The sequence below is a fragment of the Trachemys scripta genome, chromosome 4 (genome assembly GCF_013100865.1).
Source record: "Trachemys scripta elegans isolate TJP31775 chromosome 4, CAS_Tse_1.0, whole genome shotgun sequence".
In the NCBI taxonomy this organism is placed as follows: Eukaryota; Metazoa; Chordata; order Testudines; family Emydidae; genus Trachemys; species Trachemys scripta.
Genome location: NC_048301.1, coordinates 63,527,772 through 63,548,804, shown reverse-complemented (window position 1 = coordinate 63,548,804; position 21,033 = coordinate 63,527,772). Strand labels below are relative to the sequence as shown.

The 21,033-nt window shown below is 47.6% G+C and overlaps 1 protein-coding gene across 2 annotated transcripts in view; it reads left to right on the top strand.

The window, feature by feature from the left end:
- Window positions 1-7,686: 7,686 nt before the first annotated feature.
- The window catches only part of UBR1 (ubiquitin protein ligase E3 component n-recognin 1), a 140,112-nt gene continuing 126,765 nt past the window's right edge, over window positions 7,687-21,033 (top strand). The window contains exons 1-3 of one of the 2 annotated variants that reach the window (XM_034769202.1): window positions 7,687-7,892; window positions 15,835-16,091; window positions 19,823-19,901. In XM_034769202.1, the coding sequence (XP_034625093.1) occupies window positions 7,815-7,892; window positions 15,835-16,091; window positions 19,823-19,901 (414 nt within the window). In that variant the 5' untranslated portion in view covers window positions 7,687-7,814. The remainder of the gene's footprint in view (window positions 7,893-15,834; window positions 16,092-19,822; window positions 19,902-21,033) is intronic. The other variant, XM_034769201.1, reaches the window with a different exon arrangement.

The window sequence follows — 21,033 nt, the reverse complement described above, 5'->3', positions numbered from 1 at the left end:
ATAGAGTGGGGATACAACTGCAGTTATTGCTGTAGCTCCATAAGCAGGCTGAACTGACTTATTCCCTGCCCTCCATCTCTTCTCTTCCCCCCCTCTGGTAGATGCATAGGGAATCTCCTAGCATGGGCCACCTAATTAGTCTCTCCTTTCCTGGACTAATCCATGACCTCAAAGAAATAATTGTGATCTTATTACCTCTTTCTAGCCACCAAGAAGGCACACTGGATGCACAAGCCTAAGCACAAATATTCCCTTTGAGTAAAGCAAGTGGGTTTAAATATCTTTTAAAAAACAGCTCTGACAAATGCTGCATTTAATAAATCCCTTTGCAGATCAATTCCATCATCCAGGGAAAAGTGGTTTTACTGAACAGCCATTATGGATAAAAGCAAGGGGAACAAAGGAAATTGCACTGCAGAATTGTGAAGGAGTGGGGAAGCATGACAGATGTAGCTACAGAATAAGTGGGAAACAGTGTCGGCTCCAGGCACCAGCTAAAAAAGCAGGTTCTTGAGGCTGCCAATACCAAAGGGCAGCACTCCAGCCGCTATCGGGGCGGCAGGTCTGGGTCTGCAGCGCAGTAATTCGGTGGCGGGTCCCTCAGTCCCTCTCGGAGCGAAGGACCTGCCACCCAATTGCCACCGAAGAGTGGAATGGCGCAATCGTGCTGCTGCGGCTTTTTTTTTTTTTTTTGCCGCTTGGGGCGGCAGAAAACCTGGATCCGGCCCTGGGGACAACAAAGGATACTGGTGCCAGAGCTGCCGAGCCTGCCTCACCTCATGCCGGGGGAAAGAGTCACACTCACAGGTGAGTTCCTTCCCCCACCTCTCCCCTTCCCAGAGACCCCAGCAGCCAATCCCCTCCCTCAGACTGTGCTGCATTCAGCTCTCTCTAGGACCCAGCAGCCCTGCTCTTACATGCTCCACTGCTTCCCGTCTGTCTGGGCTCTGGGCAGAGCGGTGCCCCCAGGTAGAGTGGTGCCCTAGGTGGTTGCCTGTTCTGCCCATGGCTAAGGACAGCCCTGGCTCCATTGGCCCAGGGGCTAATCCACCACTGCTCATAACTGTTTTAGGTTCTTATAACTTTTTTGGTGGGCAGAGCTAGGGAATATGGAAGGTCAGAGCACTGATGAGCAAAGCAAATGTGTGTATATGTATGTGTGTAGTGCTGGGGGGTTGTGGTTGGGAGAATACAGGGAGGGAGGAGGGGGTGCAGGAAGGGGGAATAGTGTCAGAGGGTTTGGAGGCTGTGGTGAGGGGAGGAGGATAAATGGGGATGGGTAATAGGGGAGGGAAGAGGGGTTGTAGGACTCAGGTCATGAGAGAGGGTGGGGACTAGGGGGAGTGGGAGAGGTGGGATATTGGGAGGGGGATGACGGGGTAGTGGGGGGATAGGGGCATGGGAATCTGTCATTCACACATTCTCCCTTTCTATGTGTGTGCCAGGATCTGGGGGGTGGGGATTCCTGCACCTCTGGGAAGGGGTCTGAACCCCTCTTCTAGCCACCCCATGTGTGTCCCAGAATTTGAGAGGGCACAGCCCCTTTGGTGGATCTGAGCTCCTCCCCCGCCCGCACCCCCACCTACTCCACATAAACTAGCATCTGGGGAAGCCCTGCCACTCTGAGTGGTGAGCTAAGAATAGGCATGGTTGGTGCACATCATAGGTTCCTGGAGCTATTTTTGCATTCCTCCTAGCTTCGCAACCTGCAGGTCCCAGGCTGACACCTATCTCTCTCTGGTGAGGACTGTTGGGGAGGGAGAACCAGGCTGTACTGGTCTGGCACAGGAAGGGGACACATGGAGATGATGCAGAGGGAGTGAAGGGGTTAACATGCAGCCAATGTGTTCTATGACTGGGGTAATCATTGCCTAGGCTAGGAACTAGAGGCAGTGAAGAGGGAGAGCAGGGCTGTGGTAAATGGGGATGCTGAGAAGTTATTTTAAAAAACCAAGGAAATAAAATGCCCCAAAACTTTGTTAATACAGAGTTACATTTCCTCAGTAGTGCCGAGTGGCTTTCCAGAATGTGAAGAGTGGCTAAATTTAAACCTCTAAAACCTGGAAATATAAAGTTAAGATACATGCCACCCTTGCAATGCAACCATATATCTGCCCTCTTTGAATGATGCCCCAGCACACTAATAACACACATACTAGCACTCTATCCTTACAGAGGCTATAGGACACTTTGGAAACAGTACATGAGCACTGTAGAATAATGTCTAACACCTTTTTGTTAAGAAAAACTCAAGTTTAAGTCTGATGTAGCAACCAGGAGCTACCTACACCACCTGAAACATTGCCTTCACTTAACTTCCAATAACCCCAGGTGACTGCTGTCATGTATGTCACCAGACTGCTGACAATCCCCATGGCAAGAACACACCCTTGTGCACCACTGCCAACACTGTTTATGAAACTCAGTGCTGAAATGAGGCATACTCGATCCTTCAAAGTATACATGCACCTCTTCTCATATTACAATCCTGCATCTTGGCAGGGTGTTAGACTAAATCTGTGGTTCTCAACCTGTGGTCTGTGAACCCCTGGGGGTCCATGGACTAGGACTAAGGGGTCCACAAAAGACTTAGACTGAAAACTTACTGAACAGAATTTAACATATATATATAGGGTGACCATATTTCCCTATGCTGACTACAGGACACCTGGTAAAATTACTCGTATTCAAGCGAGTTCAACGGTAATCAATCAGAACTATGCAGTACAAACATTACAGGTTTACAGGGGGAGGGGTGATACACACACTCCTACCCCTGCACACACACGGGGAGAGGTAATACACACACAAGTACCCTTCTCACCAGGGCCGGCTCTAGCATTTTTGCCGCCCCAAGCAGCGCAAAAAAAAAAAAAAAAAAAAAAGCTGTGATCGCGGCGGCAGCTCTATCGCCGCTTCATTCTACGGCGGCAATTAGGTGGTAGGTCCTTCGCTCCAAGAGGGAGTGATGGCCCTGCTGCCGAATTGCCGCCGAAAGGGCCAGACGTGCCGCCCCCCTCTTCATTGACCGCCCCAGGCACCTGCTTGCTAGGCTGGTGCCTGGAGCCAGCCCTGCCTCTCACATGGGGAGGGAGGAGGGGGGACAGGTGACTGACCAACCCGACCCTCCCTGCCTGGTGCTCTCCACCCTCCATGCCTGTCTGGGCCCCCAGGATGGACCTGCCTCTCCTGGTAACTGCATCTTCCTGAGACAACGCATGCATGGGTCATATGCCCCCCTGATTTCTGCCAGGGTTCACACCCGAATGTGTCTAGCAGCGGTCTTTCAGCACTGTGCGTGAGGGAAGGGCTGCTGTGGAGCCTGTAGGTTCAGGGCGGGAACAGGCTGGAAATCACTTCTCCCCCTTCCCAACTCCAGAACTTAACTGAGGGGCGGAGAGGCACAGCATTGGCTCTTCCTGGTCAGCACCATGGGCTGGAGGGTCTTGGGCTTTCCTGGGGCGCCAGCCCAGCCAGAGGCATTGGGGGAAAGAAGGAGCCTGCTGGCCAGTCTGTTGCTAAGCTGAGCGCTCTGATCAGGGGCTGGTTTTCCTCACAGCGCTGTGAGTGGGATGTGCTCTGCTGGGGGTGGGGGGAATATGGAGGAGCAGTGGGGCTGGGGGGCAAAGGGGCAAAGCAGGTGGAGGACAGCGAGAGGGGGAACATGTAAAGGCTGCCACCTGGTGCCTGTCTGCACTCACCGGCAGCCACAGCTCGCAGCCGGTACTGGCCAGAAATGGTACAGGTGGGCCCTGCTGGCCAAGAGCTGGCACACAGCAGGAGCTGTGCTGGCAGACCGGCCGGGGGAGTGGCCCGGCCCTGCATGCTGCAGCTTCACCCCACCATCAGCCTTGTACACCCACTGCCATCGTCAGCCACTGGACTCCTCCACCTCACTCACTGCTGGTGGGTGGGTCGCTGGCAAGCAGGGATCTGGCCAGCAGCAGGACCTCCCAGTACTGATGCGGGGGCTGCAGAAAATATGGGACAATTCGCTTGTTTTTAAGAAAAAGTCAGGAGACCTGCAGGAGGGCTTAAATATAGGTCTGTCCCTTTAAAAATGGGACATCTGGTCACCTTAACTATATATACATACAATAGATTTCCGAAGGGGTCTGCACATCTGTTCATAATTTTTTAGGGGTCTGCAAATTAAAAAAGGTTGAGAATCACTGGACTTGATGACCCTTGTGCTCCCTTCTAATCCTATTGTTTTATGATTCTACAACAGGAGTGGGCAACCTACGGTCCACGGGCCACATCTGGCCCGCGGGACCGTCCTGCCCGGCCCCTGAGCTCCTGGCCCGGGATGCTCGCCCCTGGCCTCTCCCCTGCTGTCCCCCCTCCCCCGCAGCCTCAGCTCGCTCGCTCTGCCACAGGCACAATGCTCTGGGCAGCGGGGCTGTGAGCTCCTGGGGCAGCGCAGCTGCATAGCCTGACCTGACCCGGTGCTCTGTGCTGTGTGGTGGCGGCGGTAGCATGGCCTGGCTCCAAGTGGGCGGTGCGGCCGTAGCGCCGCTAGCCACCGGTGCTCCAGGCAGCGCAGTAAGGGGGCATGGAGGAGGGGGCGTTTGATAGAGGGCAGGGGAGTTCGGGGTGGTGGTCAGGGCCAGGGGTTGGGGTGGTTGGGGGGGAATAGGGGGTTGAATGGGGGCGGGGTACCAGGGGGCAGTCAGGAAGGAGGGGGGTTTGGATGGGGCGGCGGGGGGCAGTCAGGGGCAGGGGTTCTGGGGGCAGCCGGGACAGGGAGAAGGGGCGGTTGGATGGGGCTGGGGTCCCCGGGGGACATCAGCAATGAGAGGAGGGGTTGGATGGGGCGGCAGGAGTCCGGGGCTGACAGAGGACAGGGAGCAGGGGAGTGTGGATGGTGCAGGAGTCCCGGGGGGTGGGGGGCAGATAGGAGGTGGGGGCCAGGCCACGACCCCCTACCCTAATCGACCCTCCATACAATTTCCGAAACCCGATGTGGCCCTCAAGCCAAAAAGTTTGCCTGCCCCATTCTACAGCAACAGCTCTGCCAAGCAGCTTCAACTAATCCCTCCACCATTCAACACAACTACACTCAACTCTGTTAAGGTCGTTGGAGTGGCTGCAGATAAATATTGGATTTGAAATCTGTGGGGCCCACCACAGCCAATGGCACATTCTCTTAGAACTTTCTCATCTCTATTTATTAAGGCACCCCACTTTGGACTCATTCCCAGTAGTGACTGGAAGTTGCATTGTGGGGATAGTGTATACCTTATCTTTCTATTTCTGGGTTTTCAGAGATTTAAGTTTAGCCACTCTCCGTATGCTGGTAGCCACCAGGCATCACTGGGCAACTTTAACTCTAAATGTTAGGGAAGTTTTATGGAATTTAATTTAGGTTGTCTAACACTTTTCATTATACAAAATAATCTTCTGACCTTTTGTGGAAAGCTGTACACCTCCATTGTTTGCAACAGATCTTTGAAATACAGTAGGTGGTAACCCCTTGGGTTAGAGAAATTCCTTTCCTTATCCCTTGACATTCTCTTCAGGTTTTGCCCTGGGTATTGTCTATTTGAGAAATTTGCAACAGTTTAATTTAAATCTGTTGAAAAGCAATAAAGTGTTTGTCTACACAGGAAAACTATACTTATAAGATGTGAATGTAAATGGCTGATGTTATACCAGTATGACTCCCTGTATGAACACTCTTATTCCAGAATAAGGGCAGGTCTACATTTAAAACACTGACTAGACGCAGCTGCACCACTGTAGCGTGTAAGTGAAGACGCTCCTATGCCAACGGGAGAGCTTCTCCCACTGGCGTATTAATCAACCTCCACAAGAGGCAGTAGCTACCTCGACAGGAGAAGCTCTCCCACTGATATCGCATTGTCTACATTGGGGGTTAGGTTGGTATAACTGTGGGTATGTCTACACTGCGAAGTTGTCAACAAAACGTTTGTCTTTCACGGTGTAGTAGTTCCAGGGTGGGGCTCGTCCCTTCCTGGGGCGCCTGGAAGCCAGGCTGCCCCGCTACAAAGTGAATAACAGTTAGGGCCCCGACCTTTGGGTAGGGGCTAAGCACACAATTGATAGTTCAGAGCTCAACCTTGGTGCAGGGACTGAGCACACAATTAACAGTTCAGAACTCAGGCCCTGGGTCAGGGCGGGGCAGCAAACCAATAGTCAGTCAGTGGCCCAGGCCTTGTAGCAGGGGCTGGGTCAGTTTGGGTTAGCCCAGGCCCTAGGTCAGGGCGGGGCAGCCAACAGATAGTCTGTCAGAGACCCAGGCCCCTTGGACAGGGAGGAGGAGAGACTGCCACCCGGTGCGGGGTGGCAGGCGGGAACACAGGCCCACCCACTCCACTGTGTTCCAGCCCGGGGCCCTATCCGCAGCAGTCCGTCTGCCGTGCAGTCAGTGGGGATCCTGACCGCAACACACTGACATGGGTTCGGGGTCTGCTATCCCCAGGCCACTTCCCGTCTCCTCCTTCATGGGTACCTGCTCCTCCTGAGTTCCATCTGCTGGGTCACAGATCATGGGCTTCTCCGGGCCCCGAGCACCAGGTAGGTCTGTCGCTCCCTCTGGGCCCTCGGTGGGGGGGAAGCTCAGGCCGCTCCTCGGGGTACCGGGCTCTCGGCAGGCTCAGCCAGTCCTCCTCAGGATACCGGGCCCTCGGCAGGCTTAGGTCCGCAGGAGCTCAGGCACCAGCATCTGTCCTCTGCCACTGCCGGCCAGCTACTGAGCACTGTGGCCTGGCCTTTATACTTCCTGTCCCGCCCCTTGACTTCCGGGGGGTGGGGACAGGCCGTGGTGGCTCCGCCCACTCTGGCGGCTGTTCTGGCTCATCGCTTCCTGGGGCGCCTGGAAGCCAGGCCGCCCCGCTACACACGGGTACTTAAAAAAGCCCCCTCCCCCCGTGAAAGACAAAAGTTTTGCCGACGCAAGTGGCAGTGTGAACATGGCTTTGTTGGCAGGAGCTCTCTCCTGCCGACAAAGCTAATGCTGCTCACCAGGATGGAAGTATTTTATCGGCAAAAGTGCCGACAAAGAACATTTACACACCCTGACTTTTAGCGACAAGGCTGTGTTATCGCTAAAAGCTGCGTGGTGTGGATTTTTCACACCCCTGAGCAACATAGTTTATACCGACATAGTTCTGTAGTGTAGTCCTGGCCTTATTCCAGAATATGTGTCCAAACAGGGAGTTATATAACTGTATCAGTTTAACTATACCTGTATGACTGGTAAAACTTTCCAATATAGACAAGCCCTTAGTTAAACCAATGCACACCTGTGTAAAAACAGTCTTATTTCTGTGTAAGAACAGCTTCTTGTTAATCAACTTAATGTAACCCAAAATCCGAGTGGCCACACAGGGCTCTGCACTGGTTTAACATCACAGTGCAGCTTCCTCCTATGGACCAGCCCCGAAGAGAAGAGCAGCCTTTAGCGCCACAGCCCCGCGGAAGGGATGTCGAGAAAAGGCACCGTCCGTCTGCCCGCCACCCCCGCTGGGGGCTCCCATTGAAGTTCGCTTCCGCCACCACTAGCCGTATGAAGCTCTGTCCCCCCGCCCTTCCCCCTCCTCTGCCCAGGAAGCAGGAAATGGGATCGGATCGGAGAGCAAGTAAGGGCAGCGGCTTCAGCAGGTGTGACTGAGCAGGCGCCGATCGCTGGCACATGCTCAGTGGCAGCCAGGTGCGCACACTGTCGGGAGGCAGATTCGGACACTACAGCTTGGCCCGTCTGCCCCGGCAACCTGTTTCCGGTCGGCTCGGTGGCAAAGGGGCGGGGCGGGGCTTGGCTTGGCTTGGCGGCGGTGTCAGTTACCCTCAAAATGGCGGATGGAGGCAGTGGAGGAGCCGGATCGGGAGCGAGCGGCGGGGTCTCTGTGCAGCCCCAGGAGCGGGCCATGGTGAGACTCCTGCCGTATGGGTCCTCCCGGGGGCCGCCCGTGGTGACCTGGTAACCTCCGCGCGGACAGGTTGGAGCCTCCAGTGGATGGGAGCTCGACCCCCTGCCCGCTTGGGGGAGCAAGGGAAGCCCTGATTGCCTCCCCTTAGGAGAGGTGAGGGCCCCCATCCGCTGGGGGTTAGCGCCCTAGGCGGGGAGGTGCCGCTCAGTGTGGACTCACCTACCCCCTTTCCCCATTGTCTGCCCTGCGGTCAATGGCTGTTTCCCGGTGGGACAGTCCCATGCGATGGTGACACCCGTGCGCTGTGTAGTTACTACTGAGCCTGAGTTAGGTGACCAGCGACCATCGATGGTCTTGTAGAGATGATCTTCAATGACAGGCGGAATAAAGTTTTTATTGCGCGGACTTGAGATAAGGGATTATGGCGACATTTTGCTTAAATGCAAGTTTCCCTGGGGTTGTGAACCAAAAAGACTGCTCGATATGCTTTAAGCAGCTCATCAATGGCATGACAAGAATGGCCCTGATGCACCAGTAAAAGCAGAGTTGTAGTTGGCTACTCTCAGCAATATCTTGGAACAGGCTGTTAAAACAAGTAGTTGCCTAATAAAGGGTGATCTCTTGATAGGTTTGGGTCACTAGTGAAAAGTAATATTTTCATAAGGTCAGGTGTTAAATCAGTTGTTGAAAGTGATAAAATTCAATCATCCACCTCATCATTCTATCTGAAGGTTGTCTTGGAGAATAATCTGTTGAAAGGCTCTGTGATTTCCTCCCCCCAACCCCATCTTTCTAGATCTCCACAGCTCAAGTCAGGGGTGGAGCCTATTATTCAGAGGCAATACACTTCATGCACCAAAGAAGTTACATTTAGGTTTAAGATGAAGGAGGACAAATATTCACTAACTTAAATTCTGGGTTGCTGTATGGAATTTACTCTTTGGGGCAGATACATTTAGGGGCTCTTTATTGTTATTTGTATTAGTGTCTATATGCCCATAGAACTGGAACTTACTTTCTTTCATCAACCACTGGAAAGCTGATAGCTTCAAATGAAAATAAAGGGAGTGGTATTGAATCAAAAACTTAAACATAAAATCTTGCCTGAAAACACTACTATCTTTTAAAAGCATAATAGTCTACTCTCCTATAACAGGACAATGTTAAGTGGGAGCTGCACGTTTATCAAGTAACTATTTTACCTATTTATCTTATACTTTTAAAGTAGACTTTAGAACTACCCAAGAAGGCAGCAGTTCTCAATCAGGGGTCTGGGGCCCTGTGGGGGGCTGCAAGCAGTTTTCAGGGGGTCTGCCAAAATAAACCAGAGAGCAGGGCTGGCATTAGACTTGCTGGGGCCCAGGGCAGAAAGCCTGAGCCCTGCCGCCCGTGGTTGAAGCCTAAGCCCGAGCAATTGAGCTTTGCAGGGCCCCCTGTGGTGTGGGGCCCCAGGCTTGCTACCCTCTAACGCTGGCCCTGGGTTTTAATCTACTGGATATGCAGAAAAACAGTTGTGGCGGTACATGCAGGCTATAGAATTTTTATAGCATGGGGAGAGGGGCTCAGACAGACAGATTCAGAACCCCTGCAATAAGGTAGTCAGTGTCCAATGCTGAGGGTCTTCTGAGCTATAGATTGGGCTTCAATGTTCCATTGGCTTCTACTTTAACTAGCAAAACAACTGTTTTGTGTACTAAAGTAAAATTCAACCTTAGAAGAGTTTATTTTTAATGTGGGTTGGGAATTCCAGCTGCTTGACAGAATAGCAGGGAAAAGCAGAGTGTTAACGTGATTGGTAGAATGCAGTAGGATTGAACTGATTGATACCATTCAACTCTCAGCCCCCAAATTCACAGAATAGGATATGAAATAAAAAAAATAATAGACATGTTGTCATTGGATTTAAATTCAATATTTGGATTAACTTTAATAAGCCTATTGCAAAGCCTAAATGAGAGGATTCCTTTATCATAGCACTCAGAAATCTCATTTGATACTTTGTGATCTACAGATGAAAATCATCTTATAAAAGTTTGTTTGTGTTCCATTTCCATACACACCTGTTCAGATATCCACAAGTAGCTTATGGAGAGGTGACCACCTTCTTCTCTGTGCATTATACCATCTTAGTCTCCCTAAAGGGATGTTTCTGTATCCCGACAAGTGCAATTCTCTATCTCCCAACCCCTTCCAAGGTAATGATTATTTAAATGAGGTTTGGTAAAAACACTCACAATTCATTCTCTTCTCTTCAGGACAAAACTGCTCACCATAGAGTAGACATTAATTTTTTGAAAGGTCTTAGTACATTTACATGTGGAAAGACATTTGTCTGTTTTTACAGAAAAAGTGTCTGAATACAACATAAAGAACGAGGAGTATTTGTGGCATCTTAGAGACTAACAAATTTATTTGGGCATAAGCTTTTGTGGGCTAAAACCCTCTTCATAATATTCCTCTCCCAAGGATTCTTAGTGATGTGTAACGCCATAGCACAACACTTCTGTAAACTAAAACCATATCCTTCTAAAGCAGGGGTGGGCAAACTTTTTGGCCCGAGGGCCACATCGGGGTTGCACAACTGTATGGAGGGCTGGGTAGGGAAGTTTGTGCCTCCCCAAACAGCCTGGCCCCCGCCCCCTACCACTTCCTGCCCCCCTCAGAACCCCTACCCCGTATCTAACCCGCCTGCTCCTTGACCCCTGACTGCCCCATCCCCTATCCACAGCCCCACCCCTGACAGCCCCCCTGGGACTCCCACCCTCTATCCAGCCACCCTCTGCTCCTCATCCCCTGACCACCCCTCCCGGGACCCCAGGATCCCACCCCCTTATCCAACCCTCCCTGTCCTCCTACTGCTCTCCCGACCCCTATCCACATCCCTGTCCCCTGACAGGCCCCCCTGGAATCCCACTCCCAACTGTCCCTGTTCCCCATCCCCTGACTGCCCGCCCAGAACCTCCGCCCCATCCACCCCCTCCTCTCTGACTGCCCCCCCGGGATCTCCGCTCCCTTACCTGACCCCCTCACTCCCTGCCCCCTTACCAGGAGCAGGAGTTCGCAGCCGTGACACCCGGCCAGAGGCAACTGCGCTCCCCATGCTGCCCAGTGGGAGTGGAGGGGCCAGAGCACGGCCTGCGCTGCGGCATGGCTGCAGGGGAGGGTGGACGGTGGGGGAGGGGCCGGGGACTAGGCTTCCCGGCCGGGATCTCAGGGGCCAGGCAGGACGGTCTCCTGGGCCAGATGTGGCCTGCGGGCCATAGTTTGCCCACGTCTGTTCTAAAGAGACACTAAAATGACTGGTTAATGCTTCATTACAGCGAACAGACCAAACGCCCTAAACAAACTGTGGATTCTGCCTGAGCTCTTTTGACAAAAGTTACGCAATGAGAAATCCCAAAGTTAGTCATTTGCAAAGCAGCACATTGAGTTCAGGAGGAGTAGCCAAAATCCAAATCCAGATGCTGGAAGGGGGAAAGTATCGAATGGGGAGGGAAAGAAAGAAAATGACGTTATAGATGCAGCATTAACAAAAACCAGGAAATATGGGAATAAATGCCATATAATAATCCTCCCCAGAGACCCAGCTTCTTCTGTACACTTAACCACTGATATCTAAATACAACTTGTGCTGTTTATGCTAGGTGCAAAGTTGTTTGAAACTGTGTTAAACTGGGGTAGCTAATGCATTTTTAAATCGATCATTTTTTATAGTTTAGACATTCTCTGTGAACGATTAGAAGGCAAAAATAATACCTTCACTTTATTAATTTGATAGTACTGTGTGTAGAAAAAGTTTCAGTTTCACTGCTTCCCTGTAGAATTGGTCCATTTCCCTGTTTGGGTTTTTCCCACAGCAACAGAGGAGAGAGAACATTTTTAAAATATAGGGAAACATGATTGTAAACTGTAGGGAAACTCGGGGAAAAATTAGTACCTGAAACTGCTGAAGTTTTTGAGAATCCGTTACTACTTTTTTTGTTTTCTTGTTTGACTAGATTTCAAATTCATGGTGCCCATTACAACAGTAAACTATTCTGAAGTGATCCCATGCCTTGTCAGGGATCTGGTATTGAATTACCTAATAGGTCTCTCTTTTCTAACTCCTTACTAGGGTGACCAGATGTCCTGTTTTTAAAGGGACAGTCCCATTTGTTGGGACTTTTTCTTATATAGGTGCCTATTATTCCCCACCCCGGGCCCATTATTTCACAGTTGCTATCTGGTCACCCTACTCCTTACAGCTACTACTCTGATTTTCTTCATTTGCATTACTAAAATTCAGGAACTGGACATAGTAAGTTAGGGGATTGGAATCTCTGACAAAGTACAGGGAGGCCAAGAGGATTTGTGCTTAGAAGCAGGAACAGGACTCCATGGTCTCTGAGAGAAGAGATCAGATCAATTGAAAGTCAACATTTGTAGTACTACAGTCTGCTTTGCTTTCAGATTCAGTAACTGCAATACTAGAAAGCTTACAGAATACCTGTTAAATTTAAAATATAGCTTCGATCTTATGACTGTGATTGTGTACCATGAAAATTGAAGGGAAGTCTCTCATAATTTAAACTCTGCTGGTGAGAACAATGATGGCCAGTGATTTGTTTGCCACTATGTCATCTAACTGCAGGGTTAGCCTATGCAGTGGTAAAAACACTGGTGGTCAGAGTACATTAGACCTTTCACTACTCCCAGCACTATTGGTGGGAGATTATCTAAAGTTCTCAGTGTGGACAAGGACATAGGTGTACTGATGTTGAGAAGATGAGGCACTTTATGGAAATTATGGAGTTTAATAGTCTGTTAATTATAGGTGGGTCTAATAGCATTGCCTATTACTAAGGTTGCTCAACGCTTCTCATGATAAGATCCTGTTCTCAGTTGCTTAGAACTTTGTTGGCTGACAATATCTCAATGGTATCTGGTTCAAGTTGAATTTTTTGGAAAATTCTGATCAAAATAGTTCAGCTGTTTCCAAGAACGAGGCTAGGGAAAAATGTTTTGTTTATGTTACATTCTTGTCTTTGAAATGCTCTAATGCTCTCATGCTTTGGAGCAGGGACTTGACATTTGCCTAGCGGCGGACTTTGTGTTGTGCTTTTTGCTATCTCTGTGAAAATTTGCCCAATTTTGGCCACGTTACAAGCCTTTGAAAAAATTGCAGTTTACACATGCCTAAAGACTTGCTAGAGCTTAACAGCTAAAATCTCTCAAGAGTCTGTCCTCACTGAGAATGCTCTAGCCCCTCACAGTTCTTAATACTGAGCTGATTGTACATGGTCCATCCCCACAAAGGGATTGAGCATGGTCCAGTTTAGGGCTATGGGGGCTCAGAAGGACTACATTGTAATGGCTGCTCCCAGCTGCTCAGGATCAGGTTGGGGATGAGCATGGGACTAGCCTGTCTCTCCTGTTTTCTCAGTAGTACTTGTGGCACCTTAGAGACTAACAAATTTATTAGAGCATAAGCTTTCGTGGACTACAGCCCACTTCTTCGGATGCATATAGAATGGAACATATATTGAGGAGATATATATACACACATACAGAGAGCATAAACAGGTGGGAGTTGTCTTACCAACTCTGAGAGGCCAATTAATTAAGACAACTCCCACCTGTTTATGCTCTCTGTATGTGTGTATATATATCTCCTCATTATATGTTCCATTCTATATGCATCCGAAGAAGTGGGCTGTAGTCCACGAAAGTTTATGCTCTAATAAATTTGTTAGTCTCTAAGGTGCCACAAGTACTCCTGTTCTTCTTTTTGCAGATACAGACTAACACGGCTGTTACTCTGAAACTTGTTTTCTCAGTGAATCCCTGTGGGCACCCAGGTTGAGTGGAGAAGGAAGCTGTCTGATTTGAATGCAGAGGGGCCAAAAGCCAGACCAGGGGGAGGGAAAGGAGTAAGTAGGGACAAGTAGCCAAGGAGAGACTGGGACTGGGGGGTAGGGAAGAGACAAGATGATTGGGAATTGAAGACAAATCTGACAAGGAGCTTGGGTGTGATTGAGAGAACTGGGGGTGGCTAGGTAAAGAGACTGAGACAAGAAGCCAGGGCAGGGGTGGAAGTGGGAAAACTGAGATTGGATGAGGAGTCCAGGGAGGGAGCCTGGGACTAGAAACCAGTGGGGGATGGAGAGACACATTGACTGAGGACTCCGGAGCCAGAGGTTGAGCAAAGAGATTGGGAACGAGGTTTTGGGGTGGGAGGAAGAGACTGAGACTGGCTGGGCAAGGAGACTGGATCTGGGTGTGGGAAGAGACTGCGAGTTGGGGAGATTGGGAAAAGGGACAGTGAGCTCAGAGCAGGAGACAAGTTCTGGCTGGGCAAAGAGACTGACAAGAAGCTTGAGGAATGGAAACTGGGAGTGGGTATGCAAGGAGAATGGGACTGGGACAAGGAGCCATGGATGGGCTAGAGATATGACTTGGACAAGGACAAGTTGGAGGGGAGAGGAGCAGAAAGTATCAAGTTCAGGGAAAATAGATGCATCTGTGCTCATCACAGCACATTCCCTTTCAAAGCCTGAAATGGAGCCCAAGATTCCAGAGACTCAACGATCCGCTGCTGTCAGCACTTATCTGTGAAATCCACTGGCAAAGTGTGACACTTCCCCCTCTAATGCTGGTCTGCCGAGAGGATGACAACTTATTGCTGCTACCAGTTATTCTATTAACTCAAGTGGTAGAAGTCTATGTGGTGAATCTAAATGTTCCAACCCTGTTTATGAACCATGAAGATGTTAATATGGTGCCCCATGATTTTTCTGAAAAATTTTTTTTTTCAGTTGCTGGGAATAATTAAGAAAGGGATAGATAACATGATATTTTCTGTCCTATTGCCTGTATATAAATCCATGGTACGCCCACATCTTGAATACTATGTGCAGATGTGGTCCCCACTCAAGAAAGATATATTGGAATTGGAAAAGGTTCAGAAAAGGGCAACAAAAATGATTGGGGATATGGAACAGCTTCCATATGAGGAGAGATTAATAAGACTGGGACTTTTCAGCTTGGAAAAGAGATGGCTAAGGGGAGATATGATTGAGGTCTATAAAATCATGACTGGTGTGGAGAAAGTAGATAAGGAAGTGTTTTTTACTACTTCTCATAACACAAGAACTAGGGGGTCACCAAATGAAATTAATAGGCAGCAGATTTAAAACAAATAAAAGGAAGTATTTCTTCACAGAACACACAGTCAACCTGTGGAACTCCTTGCCAGAGGATTTTGTGAAGGCCAAGACCATAACAGGGTTAAAAAAATAACTAGATACATTTATGGAGGATAGGTCGATCAATGGCTATTAGATTTTATCTTTAAGTTAAAAGTGAAGTTTTTTTGTCTTTCATGTGACAGATTATCTTTAGTTGAGTCCACTAACAAGTTGAGCAATCTAGTCCTTCCATGTCAGACTCCCACCCTTTCCAAATTCCAGTGGACTTGTACTTTGCTTGCTGGCCTAGAGAAAATTTTATTGAGGGAGGATCATTTGTGAAAATAACTTGTATTTATGGGGAAAATGCATGTAGCTACCTCCTGACAGATGTATTTTTTGGCTTATGTTCACTAGAAATGCCTCCCACTTTAAAAATAAATTAAAGAGTGGGAACACTATGAAAGAATGCATGAAGTTCAGAATTGAAGAAAAGAAATCAAGCAGTTGGAGAGCACCTGTAGGAGTATAAAGAGCTAGAATAAGAGCAAATAGCAGAGATGTATTTTGGGGCAAAATACTAAAAGCCTCAAAGGTTCAAAAACTACATATAAGCTACTTTCTGTTGTTAATTTAGCCTGTAAATGTGGATATGCATTTTTCCTGGTGCACAGAACTTCATAGTGTTGAAATGGAAAATGACCCTGGTTTTGTAGTAATCATTGTTAATTTTATTGCTCCACTGACGTATTACCCCAACTCTAATTTTCTTGCAGTGGTGGGATGAGAGAGTTGACTTTCAGGCTGCCTTTTTACAACAACTGGCAAAGTATGTGCCAAACATCTACTCTGCTGAAATGGACCCCTTGCTGGAGAAGCAGGAAGAAATGGCCCAGAAACAAATATTTGACCCTCTGGAGTGGTACTTGTTTAGGGAAGACCCGGATGTCTGCCTGGAGAAACTGCGGCAGTGCGGAGTTTCTCAACTCTGCGGGAAGGTGTTCAAAAGTGGAGAGACTACATATTCTTGCAGGTAAGGCACTAGTCATGAATATTTCTTGTGAGGTAACTCAGCAATAATAGACTTTATAAAATTATTTTTGCTGCTAGATGTATCCCGCTAGGATCCTTGGGTAAGTGGCTATGATAATTGCTTTGCTATCACAATCTACTTTAAATTGAGCACAGATTACGTTAATGTGATAAGCAAAAATTGAAGTTATTTCTCTGTGTGGTACTGGCTTGTTTGCAACTCATATTAAGTTTCTTGACTTTAAATGGTCAATAGGTGTATAGAAGACTTAGGCCCCAAAGCACAAGAAGTCTTTCAACTTCAGCATGGTTTGATCTACAGTCCTCTTATCCTATCTTCTTCTTTTGTCATACTCCCACAATGCACTAGTCTGGGGAGATCCCCATCCCTCTTTTTTTTTTAAAAAAAGGCACTGTGCAAGCTGCAAAGCTTGAAATAATTGTAAAATTTAGCTATATTTGTTGATTTTTTTTAAAAAAAGCTAAATTTAATTTAGACTAAGTATGTGGGATGAATCAAATTTAAGATAGAAAACGGTGAAATATACTAGTTTATAGTAATTTCCATTCAATAACTATTTCATTATATGAGCCAACTATTATTATAGGTGAGGCTGGGAGCACTGCCTATTATAAGGTTTCCTGACATTTCCCTGAACATTTCATCTGCACTGAGCATGCTCCATCCATCACCTCACCATTCCTATATGTGACCAGACCATCCCAACAGAGCAACTGAATGTGCCCCATCCTGGGACAGAGCAGGACTTTCCTGCAGTTGTAGCTCTGGGCTGCTGCAGGTCAGGCTGGGGACTGTAATTGAGAGCAGGGAGTCTGTCTCTACTGTGATCTCAATAACTGTTCTGCTGGGCCCAGACAGAGTGGAAGCGGAAGCTCCCTTATTCAAATGCAGAGGGGACAAGAGCTGGACTTGGGTGGGGGTCAGGGAAAGTAGATTGGGACAGGGAGCCTGGAGGGAAGATGACTGGAACTAGAGAATGGTGGCTGGGGCTGGGATTGGAAGCAGCGGGAAACTGGGAATTGGGTCAGGTAGAGGCTGGGAATGGGAGATTGTGGTGAAGGGGACTGCTAGATATTGGAGGAGGGACAGACATTGGATGAGGGAATTGAGACTTGCTGTGCGGGGAGGGACTGTGAGTGTGCATGGGAGACTGCAACAGGGAGTCCAGAGGTTTGAGGCTACCATTTGCTGAGCAAAGGGACTGGTACTGGGGTGAGAAGCCTGTGGAGTGGAGACTGGAGCTGCCTAGGTGAGGAGAATGGGACTGGGCTCAGGAGCTAGGGGTAGGGAACAGACAGGACTGGCTAGGGTTAGGTTGGAGGGTATAGGGCAGAAAGGATTATGCTTCGGGGTAAAGGGCAGAAAAGTCTGTGCTCACTAGAGAACTCTCCCATTCAGACCCTGGAATGGATCTCATGATTCCAGAGTTTCTTCATTCCTCTGCTGTTAGCAAGTCTCTATGAACCCAGTGGCAAATTGTGTCCCGCCCCCCCCCCCCCCTCGCTCCAATGCTGGTCCACGTGGAGGATGACAACCTACTGTTGGTATCCATTACTCATTTAGCTTAAGTAGTAGAAGTCTGTGTGGTGGAATTAAAGGTTCCAACCCTACAGATGGCCCATGTGGGTGTCATTGTAATGCCAGATGACAGAAAGCCAGTTGTTGTTTTTGTTTTGTTCCAATTTGTGTTGAAAAACCTAACCTTTTTTGTGTAATTTCCTATGTTAAAAGAATGTTGTTAAGATTGCAAAGTCCAGCACTCAAATATGAGGAAATGCCAGAATTAAAGTTGTCTGTGCAACCTTTATGGTTGTGGGTATGCATTATGATATCATTTGTTACATGATCACATATTGTTTTCTCCTCTGGACCCCTTTACCATTCAGTAAATGGGAAGGACAGTTGCATATCTTCCTTATTCAGTATGCGGGGTGAGCATCTATTCAATCATTTGTTTGTTTTAATGTGTGGCCCTAGGCCATATTTACTGCACATTATTAAAATCCTGCTCTGAAGAGACGATTATTAATTTCCTCATGAGCTTTTTCTGTGATGGTCATCACTATAGTATTGGAGTACTTCACCAACGTTAATTTTGTTTTCACAACACCCTTGTGAGGTAAGGTTATGATGTGTCCATCCTATGGGTAAGGAGCTGGGGCACAGAGATAAACATTTTATTAAAGTTAATGTTTAAAATCAAATTTACACAAGTTAAGAGAGAAGGTACTGTACATCTGGGGTCAGGCTTGGGTAATGGGGGATTGCGAGTATCGGTTACAAGGTTCACAAGGTACATACATATCATATAACCAGCATAGATCCAGATTGGGGTGTGGGAGTTTTTTAAAGCGTCAGTGGATAAGTGGGCTCGGGTACACCACCCAGGGAATGTATTAAGAGTCCAAGTCAATATTGGTGTAGAGAATAAGTACATGGGTGGGGTGCGTCCCTCGGTTCGTCAGGGAAGGAAGTGGGTTATTTCCCTGGTCGGCGGTCTCAGTTACTCAACCTGGTACTGGCGGTGTCCCGTGATGTGTTCCGTGTAGATGTCTCTGGACCACCTGATGGATACTAAGGTCAAAACTATCCACTAAGCTTGGGTGCCCAATTTGAGGCACCATGACCTGACTTTTCAGTGTACTTAGCAATATGAAGCACTTCGTATGTTCAAAACATAGCTCCCATTGACTTCAGTAGCACCAGTGAGTGCTCAGCATTTCTGCAAATTAGACCCAGGGTCTCAAGTCAAGCACCCAGAAAATGAGGAACACAACATTAATCATCACCTGTGAAGTTTGTTTTAAGTGACTTTCCCAGCAATAGAAACTCCGTGGTACTGGCAGAATCTAGTTCTCCAGGGCAGCATTCATTTGCCTTAACCATGAGACCATCTTTTCTCTTCCTGCAATCCCCTGCCTCATTCACTACACACCTTCCAAGTTCTGCATAAATGAGGCAGGGTCCTACAGATGACAGCCTTCTCTTCACAACAATTAATTCCCAGAACAGGTCTATCCGGTGCACTGAATGAGGCAGAGGCCCTATGGAAAAAATAGTATGAGCTCATGTAATTTAAGACTGTATCATAATGTATACACACTAGGGGGCTGACTTCAGGTTGTAGTGAAAACATTGATTTTGGCATTTCCTAACTTGAAAGCTTAACTTTGCAATATTAAAAACTACACTAAAATAACATATTATGTCTAATTATATTATAAAGGGACCCTTTCCGTATTATAAATTGTAACTGTTTTGAAATCATTTTTTATATTTACAGCCTAAGACAGATGTAACATAGCTTTTGCATCAACATCTTACATTGTTAAAATGATTACAACTCTATTCTGAAACCACATTATAGACTACCCCAGAGTAGTCTCTAACATCTTGTTGTTTTTTAAAATCCCTGTCCATGCTAGGGAACACCTGTACTAGTAACTATTGTTGGAAAATGGTAATTAAGCTGTTTTTAATAGAACCCTGCTTAAGGATGTTTGAACAATAGCATTGCTAATATGGTTCAAACCTAATGTGGAAGGGTTGGAACATTATCATATATCAATAGCATGAAATAGCTGTGATTTGATCCCTGAAATTGAGTTTGGTACCATCCATAAAGGTTTAACTATGGCTGCAGTTCTAGTATATGAATATTTCATTATTTTATTTTAGAATGGTATCCAAATTTAGTATTTTTGTTGCAGAGACTGTGCAATTGATCCAACTTGTGTACTCTGCATGGACTGCTTCCAGAATAGCATTCACAAGAACCATCGTTACAAGGTACGAAAATCTGTACTGTAAAGTTGTATGTGTTGCGATAAGGAAGTTTTCTTGTGTGTAATAGCAATACACACAGATTATGAGAAACTTCAATTCCTACTCCTTGAAAATTACCAATTTGTTGAAATGTGTGCCGGAGCAAAAAAAACCCATGTCTTTCATAGATCTAATTGTTATCCCTTTTGACCAGAGCAGTTAGACAAAAAAGTGCGGTCTAGTAGGTTGCTCCCTTAGGAGGGGAAATTGGTGATAGTCAGATATTTATTTGTTTGCAATTTTGTTTATTTACAAAGACTGTACAAAGCCCTCTGTCTCTGAACACAGAAGAAATCAAATGCACCTTTATCTCGATATAACGCTGTCCTAGGGAGCCAAAAAATCTTACCGCATTATAGGTGAAATCACGTTATATTGAACTTGCTTTGATCCACTGGAATGCGCAGCCCTGCCCCCTCGGAGCACTGCTTTACCGTGTTATATCGGGTCACATAGGTGTAGCAGGAAACTGCTTCTTTTGCTCTCAGAACCCAAGAACACTTTTCTAGCCTGCATGTCTGACCCAGAAAACTCTTCCCCTGGTTCCTTCCAGGATCAGATGCTGTGCTTTCAGCTGCTCCTTCAGGCTGACTCTCTGAGGACTTGTCTCCCTATGGGTTAATATGCACTAACAAGTTTGTGTGCTAGTTGGTCCATGTAGACACTGCTGGTGCACACTGCAGTGTACAGTGTCGTACTGCACTATGTTAAAGTGCATTGTGGATCACCAGCAGAGTTTACATGGACCAATTAATGCATAAGATGTTGGTGCACTTTAAAAGTCAGACCCCTGCAATTGCATTTTATCCAACCACGTAGACAGGCTCTATGTCTTTCCCAGTTTTTTGTCTGTTCTCTCTTACCTATCTAAAACAATACTCAGCAAAATCTCCTGGGTGGGTTCACACCCTCCTTTTGTTTTAGGTGAGGGTTTATTCTTACGGCTATGTTTGTTGAAGGGTGAGTTCACACCTATTGTAGGGTTACCATATCTAATAAATAAAAAAAAAGAGGACCCTCCATGGGCTCTGACCCCGCCCATTTCCCCACCCCTAACCCCACCCAACTCCGCCCCTTCCCCGCCCTAACTCCGCCC